The sequence below is a fragment of the Alosa pseudoharengus genome, unplaced genomic scaffold (assembly GCF_046254945.1).
Source record: "Alosa pseudoharengus isolate Yale_2024_CS ecotype anadromous, Long Island Sound unplaced genomic scaffold, YU_APseudo_1.1 YU_APseudo_1.1_scf_19, whole genome shotgun sequence".
Taxonomy (NCBI): Eukaryota; Metazoa; Chordata; class Actinopteri; order Clupeiformes; family Clupeidae; genus Alosa; species Alosa pseudoharengus.
In genome coordinates, this window is record NW_027468657.1 from 4,933,159 (window position 1) to 4,945,658 (window position 12,500).

Here is a 12,500-nt window from a genome sequence, read left to right on the forward strand (position 1 = left end):
AGCGGTATTTAGTAAGACCTTGATATTGATTGATTGGTTGGTTGATTGGTTGATTGATCGTCTGGTCTGGTGTGTGCCATCTCCTGGGTGGCTGAGTAGAAGAGACCTTTCCAACATGATTGGAGCTGTATGAGTCTGCATGCATTCACCATGGATTCATTCTATATCAAATATGCAGGAACAGATGGCAGTTCTGTTCAGGCAAGGTTGAGAGGAGTCACTCTGACTTATGTGGCACGCACAGACACACACACAGAGAGAGAGAGAGAGAGAGAGAGAGAGAAAGAGAAAGAGAGAGAGGACTTTTGCAAACACATTTACCTCCTAGGAACACACACACACACACATACACCTACACACACGCACACACACACGCACACACAAACACACACACACACACACACACACACACACACACCACACACAAATACTAACACAGAACACTGAAGATAGCGTTACACATAGAGACGTAGTCATGGTCACTTTTCAAATCTCAAAGTGTACACACGTACACACACACACACACACACACATTTGAACGATACAACCTTGGGTTTGTGTGTGAGAAAGCAATAGCAGTTGAGAGGAGTGCACTTACATAAGAGAACGTGACAAGCTTTCATGTCCAGGAAGGAAGGTAGAGAGAGAGAGAGAGAGAGAGAGAGAGAGAGAGAGAGAGAGAGAGAGAGAGAGGAAGTGGGATGGAGAGAAAGTGAAAGAGAGGGAGAGAAAGAGAGGAAGAGAGGGAGAGAGAAAGACAAGTAGAGGCAGAGGAACTGGGATAAAGAGAAAGAGAGGGAGAGAGAGAAAGAGAGAAGTAGAGGCAGAGGAACTGGGATAGAGTGAGAGAGAGGGGGGAGAGAGAGGAGTACAAAGTAAAAAAGAGAGGAGTGAAAACTAAAGACAGGAGGAGAGGAAATGTGTGTGAGAGAGGGCAAAAGGGTGGGAGGGGAGAGGTGGATGAGAGAAAGAGAGAGAGATGGAGAGAGAGAGAGAGACGAAAGGCCTACCTCAAGTACATCAAAAATAGATGAGCTGCCTCCCTCTTTCTACTTACATCATCTCTCCCTTTCTCTTCCCTTCTCTCTCCTCCTTTCTCACTCCCCCTCTTTCTTTTCTTCTTTCTTCATCTCTCTCTCCCTCTATCTCTGTTTTCTTAACTGCCCCTCCTTTCACTTACCCTCTCTCTTCCTCTCTCGCTTTCATTCTCTCTCTCTCTCTCTCTCTCTGCAAGTTGTTTTAGTTGCGTGTTTGTGGTAGGAGTGAGTGTACCCTCGTAAGAAAACCACCAGGAATGACTCTTACATCACCCAGACAAATAAAGTAGCGTATGCAGATGACTGTGAGTGTCTAGACAGCAATCTGCAGCAGGCCTAATGAAACTAGTAGTGAACAGTCAATGACTCACACACAATGAATGAGTGAGTGAGTGAGTGAGTGAGTGAGAGAGTGAGAGAGAGCATTTATCGTGCATTGCTGCTAAGTGAGAATGTTGACCTTTGATATGGTCAGATAGGACAGTGATTCTTGAGGCACAATTTCTAAAACTATTAGCATTTGTAGCCAATCCATTTACCAAGTTTGGCAAATAACACTGGAAGAACATTAACTGATTTGCACTCAGTATGTTCTTTTGTAGCATACTTTCCACACAATTGTAAACACAGTCCAACAAGCAGACTTGGTGCAACCCTGTAAACACAACTCACTACTTTACTTTGTAATTTACAGTTTTTTTCAATCGCTAACAAGTGCTTAACCATACTTCAGATACTTTTTCTAAACTCTTAACACAGACTCACACCTACAAAACACAATTGGCCAAATGGATAATTTTCTTCTCAAAAACACATTTTGTTAAACATACTAACACATCTTTCTCTGCACACACTAACTTTACCAAAACACTGGAAATCAGACACAAAATGAAATTATATAGAATAACACTTGTTTTCACTTCACAAGGTACATGCAGTCAATCAAAGTACACCAGGTTTCAAAATACTGGCTATTGTTGACATTACAAAAACTGCATAGACTTTTATGTTTCAGTTTTACAGGTATTTGCATGCAAAACATGCAATCCACCGTTTTTACACTAAATTTCTTGGTTGGGAACTGTATGTCCACATGTAATGTTCACATTCAAAAGCATTCCATTGAAAAACAAATCATTTTTTTCCCTTTACTGTTTACTACAGGAGGTACAGTAGAAATACTGTTTACAGTACGATAGAACAGAAAAAGTTTTACAGTATTGCTTACAGTGAACAAAATATCCATGAAACACACAAGAGCATTCTGAACAAAAAACAACAGCAAAAAGCCCAGATAAAAAGGGGGGAACTAAAAAAAAAGCACAACATTACTGTATCTAATCTCTGCAATCTTCAGAGTTAGGCCACATGTTTTCATCAACATCGCATCTGATATTATCAAAGGCGATGCACCTGGGATAAAAAAACTTTTGGTAGCAGAAGCAGAGGTTTTTATACTGTATCTACGGTTTGGAATATTGTGTTTGCCATTGTGGGATGTTGTGTGTTAATATTCGTAAATACTACTAAAACAATCCATAGTTTTGTTGGGAAGTATAGCTTGTTTGTTAAGAAAATGTAAGCATTGTGGAAATGTGTTCACTTACTGCATATTGGGTGAAAACGACATGGAATGTGTGAATGGTATGGCCACAAAAGACCGATGCTGTGCTAATTGTGTTTAGAGTTTTGAAAATGTGTCAACTGGTTAGACAAACGCTTGTTAGCGACTGAAAAAAACTGTAATAACACACTTCTGGCGAAAAACATCTGAGGCACTGGTGTCTACTATTTTCACTATTGTGCCAGTTGTGATCTCATTTTGATAACATGTTTAACTCAGTAATCAGAACTTACATACACTATAAATAAGACACAAGCATGCATTCAGTCTGCATGACAATATGTGTGCGTGCATGCGTGCGTGTGCGTGCGTGCGTGCGTGCGTGTGCGTGCGTGCGTGCGCGTGTGAGTGTGTGTGTGTGTGTGTGTGTGTGTGCATGTGCATGTGTGTGTGTGTGTGTGATTGTAAATGTGCACACTGAAACAGTAGTAGGATTGTTGCGTGTCTTGGCTCCTACAGTAGGTTGAGCAGTAGTGTGTGGGGCTGCATGTGGGTGCTATTGCTCATCGTTGGCTTCGGTCTGTTCCCTGCATCCACCTGTGCTGTGTGGAGACTACACAGAACGTACTCTCACATTTGCAAACACTTCAGTCCTGTAACTCTGTCACACACACACACACACACACACACACACACACACACACACACACCTGCACACACACACACAAATAGACAAATAGACACATACACATGCGCACATACGCACACGCACGTACATGCACACACACACATACACACACACACACATACACACATACACACATACATACACATACACACATACATACACATACACACATACACACTTTAAACCCGTACCTCTGTCTCACACACGTAAACACTGAAAGCTTGTCTGTCACACCTTTACCACCTCGTTTCCTAGAGTACCCTTCTGAGGGTGTGTGTTCAGACGTGTGTGTTCAGATGTCATTGTGTGTACGTGTGTGTGTGTGTGTGTGTGTGTGTGCAGAATGTGTATGTGTGTATTTGTGTGCGTGTGCAGGTGTGTGAGTGTGTGTGAGGTAAGGTTGAGGGAAAGGTGGAGTTTTTGTCGTGCTGTATGTGTGACACCTGAGGATGTGTTTTGGATGTGTTTAGATGTCAGTTTACCTGCTGGGCTTGAGTGACAGGTGTAATTTGTCTTGTGGTTTATGGGAGAGCACTGGAGTTGTGCTAAAAGGTTTCGATGCCATCAGCACAGATGCACTTACTTAACCGGCTCCTCACTCTCCTTATCAGGTTACGCATGGGCTACTTCATATTTCAGAAAACACACAGGCATTCACACACACACACACACACACACACACTCACAGAGAGACACACACACACACACACACACAGACATACACACACAAACACACACACACACAAACACACACAGATCAGTGCAATCTGATGAGGTGAGATTTGAGGTGATGGATGTAGAACATCATGTTCTTGTTGCCGTGACGGCAGAGGTCGTATATCACAGAGCTCCATCAGCCCCGTCCTTTACCCATTCACCATGTTATGGTCTCCATTACTGTCTGTTTACCTTACAAAGCACATCACACTGGCAGTGTTTCACAACAGTACTGCATGTGTGTGTGTGTGTATGTGTGTCTGTGTGTCTATGTGTGTGTGTGTGTGTCTCTGTGTGTGTGTGTGTGTGTGTGTGTGTGTGTGTGTGTGTGTGTGTGTGTGTGTGTGTGTGTGTGTCTGTGTGTGTGTGTGTGTGTCTATGTGTGTGTGTGTCTCTCTGTGTGTGTGTGTGTGTGTGTGTGTGTGTGTGTGTCTATGTGTGTGTGCGTGTGTGTCTATGGGCTCTATCTTCCGTCCCGGCGCAATTGACTTTGTATACTCGCGCGTTTGTCTTTCCTATTTTGCAGTCAGCGCATATTGGAATTTTCCCTCCACAGGTACATGCCTGTAAATTAGGGAATTCGATTGCGCCCACGGGGGCGGTTCAGCGAAAAGACGGGGCGTGTTCCGGCGCAAACGTTCACTGTTGATATTTTGCAGTTTCAGAAAACAATTCCGCCACAGACCGGGAACTCCCTGGTCTAAAGTCTGTGGCGAAAATGCAGATGCTATTTTAAGGGCGCATGCATGACCACAGGCCTGCATGAATGAATGCGTTGCACACCAATCTACAGACACCCCCGTGCACAGACGGAAACATTCAAAGTCTTGATAATATTTGTCCATTTCCCGGTTTTGTTCGTGCATTGGTGACCTAAATATTTAGTAGCCTATAAAGTACAACATCTACATGCAATATCTTTACAACAACGCCTAATTACGACCTATTAATCTGGACAACTTTATAGGCTACAGCCCTATAAAGGCTAAAGTTACTTTTAGTTTTTTTTCCAATTTACCGTTGTGTAAGGTTTTAAGCACCATAATTTTGCCTACCTTGTTGTAGCCCATCTGAAATAACTCCACGCTTTGCTATGTTCCCTCCATCCTTTCGTTATTTTCAAAAAACTTTTTATATCCATGATGGCCTTGAAGTCTTGAGTTAGTGAATTAGCTTAAATCAGCTTTTCATGTGCTGTTAACCAGCAACAGATAGTGCAAGAAAGCAGCAAGTATGGTTACAATTTCTGTACAATTTCTGTAGTTGCTGCATCCATTCATTGTTATTCTCTCTCCTGCTCAAATAAATGTTGTGCGTGAATTAAGTTGATGATAATGTGTTTACAAACTCTGCTTTACAGAAAATATTGTAAATAGTCTACTGTCACGCAGTTAATGGGATACTGTGCAGAGTTGAAAGTTAGGTCAACTTAAACGAAGCCCTTGCTTGGCCGCCTGTGCTGCGCAACGCACACTTAGCTCCTCTCATCTATACAATGTAGTTCCCATTTCTGTAAACCATACATAATTTCAAAGAAAAATATTACCACTCGAGGGAAATCAGTGTGGTGTCCATGTGAAAAAATAGGCATAAATCTAGAGTACACATTTTCACGAATCACTGATGTGTTGATGACATAAATTAGGAAATGTTGCAAATATATCACCATGCATTCATAACCTCGTGATTCAGTGAGAATGATCCCAAAACATCGGAAAGTATGTCTTTGTGACAATTCTGTATTACATTTTGTCAAGATGAAAAATCAATAGCTAACTGTTCCCAACTGAACAGTGATTATAGCGCTGTGAACGCTCCTGGCTGCGCCTGGCAAATACGCCACCATAATAGCAATCAGCTATGGAACAAGCGTGCCTGTTGTTAAAGGGAATGTGAGATGACGCTCTGATTGGTTTATTGCACATTACGCCCAAACCACACCCATGATTAATGTAGCTACTTCAGACCACCCCATTTTAGATTTGCGTCGGGCGCAACAGTCAATATCCCGCCGGTAAAATAGCATCAGCGCCCAAGATCCGCCCACAAAGTCACTTGCGTTTTGCGCGAAGACACTTCCGTTTCAGACCATTAAAATAGGGCCCTATGTGTGTTAGGGCTAGGACAACGCGTCGACGTAATCGATTACATCGACACAAAAAATACGTCGACGCAAAATATGCGCGTCGATTTGTCAGACCCAAAACGCGTGCTGCCAAATATTTTGAATTTTACACCTTCAGTGTTTCCCATACGTTGACTAGTCTGTGGTGGGGCGCCACGAAATCAAAACCGGCCGTCACACATTGATGTTCTATGTTCTAAAATCTTTTCACTGAGCTGCACTTTTTACGCACGCAGCCTTTCCTTGCCCCGCCCGCTCTCTCTCGTAGCCCGCTGCCACTCCTCTGCATGTGCATTTAACACAAAATATTCACGATTGTTGAAGGATTGTTGTTGCCACATAGAAGCATTGCATAGAACATGGCTGGCTAAATTGCTATTAAATCCGCTTAGCATCGTGACCATGCTGTGCAAATTTGTTCAAAACTGCTGCAGTCAAGTTAACTCTGCTAAGGTCTTATCACAACATAGTTCATTGAGGAGACTAAACTTAGTTAAGTTATGCAATCAAGAAGTATCACAAAGCTAACGTTAGAATACTGTTTGGATGTTGAGTTTAGCATGCTTACTTACAGCTGCTTGTCAATTTCGTTACTCAGGGCTCTTTTTATTGACTCTGACACTGAATGTTTGCAAAATCCCGATGTAAGTGGAAAAGTGTTTTCCAAGACTCAAAAGTGCTTGTCCCAAGGAGAAGTACAAACTGTTATTTGAACTAACTACGTTATGAATTGCATCCATACATCAGCAGCCTTTTAACTGCGTTAGTGATACAATTGCATGGGAACGAACGTCTTAAAGTGACAGGCACTCAATTAGACCTATACACTACTGAACTTTATTGAATGCTACCTCTGACTAAGAATGCATTACTTTGCACTTGTATAGTCTTTTATTTTGGAATTTTAAGAGCAATAAACATATATTTCAATGTTAAGGAATTCATGTTTTTTTCATTCAGATATATAAATCAACATGTATAAATTGCTATTAGTTAATTAATGGGGAGATAATCGATAATCGAATCGAAATCGAATCGGACTGAAAAAATGAATCATTAGATTAATCGATGCATCGAAAAAATAATCGCTAGATTAATGTGTGTGTGTGTGTCTGTGTGTGTGTGTGTGTCTATGTGTGTGTGTGTCTCTGTGTGTGTGTGTGTGTGTGTGTGTGTGTGTGTGTGTGTGTGTGTGTGTGTGTGTGTTTTGGCTCAACTCTTTGCACTACTGAGCCTTTTGATAGATCCAGTGTCGCTTGAGTAACTTGCTTTCTGTTGTAAATGCTGCCGTGTCCCTGACCAGTTCCAGAGAGCTGAGTCAGAATGAACGGAATCTCCCGTTATCATTGCGGTCACTCTCCATCGTGAAGCCCCGTCAGTACCATCAGTCATTTAAGGCCTTCTTTTTTATATATATATATATTTGGGCTTTTTATGCCTTTAGTCAGATAGGACAGTGAAGAACGACAGGAAGTGAGTGGGAGAGGGAGTCGGGGTGGGATCCGGAAAGGACCACGGGGTGGGAATCGAACCCGGTGTTGGGGTCAAATTTAACCCCTTTTGTTTTTTTTTGAGTTTGTGCACCCTCTGCAGGTTTGGAGTGCCTCCCTTGAGGATACTCCGCCCCAAAAACATAAGTACCTGGGCAGAGCCAGGCCAGGTGTGTCTGATTGGGCAGAGCCAGGCCAGGTGTGTCTGATTGGGCAGAGCCAGGCCAGGTGTGTCTGATTGGGCAGAGCCAGGCCAGGTGTGGCCGATTGGAGGCAACAGCTTGTTTAGGTCCGCCTTCATGAGCTTGAGCTGCTTGTTTTATTTTGATTTACCAGTTATGTTGTAAAATAAATACTCAACTCATTGAGTTCAAACGGCACATAACATTGTGGACAATCACTTCTTTTGGATGGCAAGGACGGTCAGTCAGAAATAACTACAGTCAGTCACATGGATGGATTTAAATTGGTAAAAGACCAGCACACCCGGGTCCCCGGCGTACGGTGCAGGTGCCCCAGCCAGGTGCGCCACAGCTGGGGCCTAAGGCCTTCTTTTTTATATAATTGTTTTTATTTACTTTTCAGAGATTACATTGGAGTCCCAATATGATCAAACAGACAGATTAGATCTTCACCCTCATTTATGGCCTTCTCAGTGGATCAGCGTGGAGGATGATAAAAGCTTGGCTTTTCCAGCACAGGGAACATAAAAGGCTTGTGGAATGGATAGAATACATGGCTGTAATTTCCTGAGAGTGTTTACGGTAATCTGGTTAGAATCACTCCACAGCAGTGGTCTCTGCCATTACCAGCTGGTCACATGACTGGCCTCTGTTTCCTGGAACAACTATGGCAGGGAAGCAATAGGTTGTGGACGCGTTTAGTGTGTGTGTGTGTGTGTGTGTGTGTGTGTGTGTGTGTGTGTGTGTTACGTTAAATGATACTCAGCTGGCACTGAATCTCTCCTCAGCCTATTTATTGATGCAATGGCCCACCCTGTTGTTGCTGCAGGCCACATGCAGAGAGCCGCCAAAAGAGCACCACACACCCTGTGATGTGTTGAGATGGACCACACACCCTGTGATGTGTTGAGATGGACTAGTAGAACGTGCTGTCCAGAAATGCAAAATGGCAAATGACATTATAAATGGCAAATGTTTTGTTTATTTTGAATGAAATGTTTCATATGCTGATGAATGCAGGTGTTGAACTGCTTCTCAGACTGTGTAACATTTAGAAGCCCTCTTGTCCAGACAGCACAGTGTGTGTGTGTGTGTGTGTGTGTGTGTGTGTGTGTGTGTGTGTGTGTGTGTATTGTAACTTTAGTCCAACATGCTGGCTAACACTGTAGCACACCTGATGCTTGTCACAGCAGATTCATCCCAACAAGAGAGTGTGTGTGTATCAGTGCATGCGAGTGTGCATTCTTGTGTGTGTGTGTGTGTGTGTGTGTGTGTGTGTGTGTGTGTGTGTGTGTGTTAGTGTGTATGTGTGTGTGTGACTCATTCTCTTCTAGGTTTAGCTGGTAGAGTAGTAATGTAGTGTTGCATGGGATGGACCCACACACACACACACACACACACATCCTGAGGGCTTGAGTAAGTGGCCCTCTCTATGGTTCTCCCTCCTAGTCCACTACAGCTCTTTAATATTCTAGTGGTGTTAAGTGGGCTTACACAACTCCACGTGCACACACACACACACACACACACACACACACACACACACACACAAACACACATGGCAAGGGTTGCAGGCTATGTGCTGCTGACAAGGCTAATTTACAAACAGCAGCAGCTCATATCTACAGTATGTGTTAAAACCACCCACCCCACATCAGCACACTCCATAGGGAGAACACACACTTCTCTGGCCATGAGTGTGTGTGTGTGTGTGTGTGTGTGTGTGTGTGTGTGTGTGTGTGTGTGTGGCTGTGTGTGTGTGTGTGTGTGTGTGTCTGTGTGTCTGTCAAACTCCACAGGGATAGTGAACACTTCCCAGGCATGTGTGCAGGTGTGTGTGTGTGTGTGTGTGTGTGTGTGTGTGTGTGTGTGTGGGCGCCCATGTGTTTGTTCCAGCTGTGTATTGAATTAAAACAGCTCTCAGCATCATCAAACTCCACAGTGAAAGTGCACACTTCCTCAGCCATGATTGTCCATGATTGTCCATGATCGTCCATGATTGTCCATGCGTGTCCATGATCGTCCATGCGTGTCCATGATCGTCCATGATTGTCCATGCGTGTCCATGATCGTCCATGCGTGTCCATGATCGTCCATGCGTGTCCATGATTGTCCATGCTTGTCCATGATCGTCCATGCGTGTCCATGATTGTCCATGATCGTCCATGATTGTCCATGCGTGTCCATGATCGTCCATGCATGTCCATGATTGTCCATGATCGTCCATGATTGTCCATGCGTGTCCATGATCGTCCATGCTTGCCATGATTGTCCATGATTGTCCATGATCGTCCATGCATGTCCATGATTGTCCATAATTGTCCATGCGTGTCCATGATTGTCCATGCATGTCCATGATTGTCCACTGTGTGTCCACTGTGTCTTCAGTCTGCTGAGAGCCCTGTGGTGGTTATGGAGTCACTTGCTAGGGATCTTGTTGTTCACACACATGCTTTTGAACCAAGCAGATGTGCGGCACAACTCCCATGGAGATCAGGTGGAATACGGCACATTTTGTAGGGCATGAATGTGATCGTGCCTCACCTGTGATTGCTGACATGCAGAATATGTTTTTGTGTACAGTATGTGTTTATGTTTATGGTTATTAGCAGATGTTTTTGGTCAGTCATCTATGAGCCATATGAGCAGTGGGGTTTTAGTTGAACCAGCTGTGTGTTCAATCTCAGCAGCAGTAAGACCCTGAGCTGAGGTCCGTAGACTGCGCCCTGTGATTGGTTTTACACGTTTTTGCACATAACTGAAGCGTTCCGTTTGTGGAGCGTCTACTGCAACAATTAACTTCCACTACAATCAACGGAACTGGCTACACCCGACGTGATAGTGGCATGTACGTTCCCTTCACTTGAGTAGCCCGGGCCTTACAGTCAAAGACTGAGCCAACACCTGTGTGTGTTTTTGTGTTTATGGATGTGTAGGTAATGTGTCCTAGGAACCTTTGTATTGTCTATACGGTGTGAATTGAATTTTTCCATAGGGAAGAAATAAAACGCTAGAAAAACTGTTGCATTCTTCCTGATTCTATATGATATGATGTCCAGTTGTCATTAGTATTTCTGGATGAATCTGAGTCTAATCTGAATCTCATCTGATTCATGTTTCCCCCCCCCCCCCCCCCTCTGTCTCATTTTACCAATCTGCTCAACCTTCCTCCTCTACCTCCTCCTCTACTACTCCATTTCCTCCCTTCCTCTCTTATTTCTTCTCTCTCTCCTTCTCTCTCTCTCTCTCTCTCTCCCTCTCTCTCTCTCTCCTTCTCTCTCTCTCCCTCTCTCTCTCTCTCTCTCTCTCTCTCTCTCCCTCTCTCTCCCTCTCTCTCTCTCTCTCTCTCTCTCTCCCTCTCTCTCCCTCTCTCTCTCTCTCTCTCTCTCCTTCTCTCTCTCTCTCTCTCTCTCTCTCTCTCTCCTTCTCTCTCTCTCTCTCTCTCTCTCCTTCTCTCCTTCTCTCTCTCTCTCTCTCTCTCTCTCTCTCTCTCTCTCTCTCTCTCTCTATCCCTCTCTCCTGTGCTGCAGTGGATAGCCTTCGCCTCCCTCTTCTTCATCCTGGTGTCCATCACCACCTTCTGCCTGGAGACGCACGAGGCCTTCAACCCCATCTACAACCGCTCCGAGATCGACCCCGTGGACAACAGCACGCGGTACTACCTGGAGACGGAGACCGTGGCCTACCTCACCTACATCGAGGGCGTGTGCGTGCTCTGGTTCACCTTCGAGTTCTTCGTCCGCGCCGTCTTCTGTCCAGACAAACTCAAGTTCTTCCGGAACACGCTCAACATCATCGACTTCGTGGCCATCCTGCCCTTCTACCTGGAGGTGGGCCTGAGTGGACTGTCCTCGAAGGCGGCCAAGGACGTGCTGGGCTTCCTGCGCGTGGTACGTTTCGTGCGGATCCTGCGTATCTTCAAGCTGACCCGTCACTTCGTGGGGCTGCGCGTGCTGGGCCACACGCTCCGCGCCAGCACCAACGAGTTCCTCCTGCTCATCATCTTCCTCGCGCTGGGCGTGCTCATCTTCGCCACCATGATCTACTACGCCGAGCGCATCGGCGCCAAGCCCAACGACCCGCGCGCCAACGAGCACACGCACTTCAGGAACATCCCCATCGGCTTCTGGTGGGCGGTGGTCACCATGACCACGCTGGGCTATGGGGACATGTACCCGCAGACGTGGTCGGGCATGCTGGTGGGCGCCCTGTGCGCCCTGGCGGGCGTGCTGACCATCGCCATGCCCGTGCCCGTCATCGTCAACAACTTTGGCATGTACTACTCGCTGGCCATGGCCAAGCAGAAGCTGCCCAAGAAGAAGAACAAGCACATCAAGCGGGCGCCACAGCCCGGCTCGCCCGACTACTGCAAGTCGGCGCTCAACTCGCCGCGCCACAGCACGCAGAGCGACACCTGCCCACTGGCCGCTCCTCAGGACGAGCGCGTGTCCGCCACTGCCACTGTGCCCACCGCGGCCACTGCCCCCGCCCCCGACACCATCCGTGCAGGTAGGACTATCCTCAGAGGCACGTCCATCTGAGCTGACACAGCCCACTGCTCGAACGGAATGAAGGAATGATGGAATGATGGAATGCTCCCTCTTTTTTTCCTGTTTTGTATCATCTAAACAACAAAAAAGCAATAAAACAAACCATCGAAACCTCCCCTTTAAACCTCTCTTCCAAACCTCTCCTTC

General features: G+C 45.4%; 1 protein-coding gene across 1 annotated transcript in view; it reads left to right on the forward strand.

Moving 5' to 3' along the window:
• kcnc1a (potassium voltage-gated channel, Shaw-related subfamily, member 1a) overlaps window positions 1-12,500 on the forward strand; it is a 56,001-nt gene that overhangs the window by 20,225 nt on the left and 23,276 nt on the right. Inside the window, exon 2 of the mRNA XM_076291524.1 lies at window positions 11,334-12,250. Within this exon, the coding sequence (XP_076147639.1) occupies window positions 11,334-12,250 (917 nt within the window). The remainder of the gene's footprint in view (window positions 1-11,333; window positions 12,251-12,500) is intronic.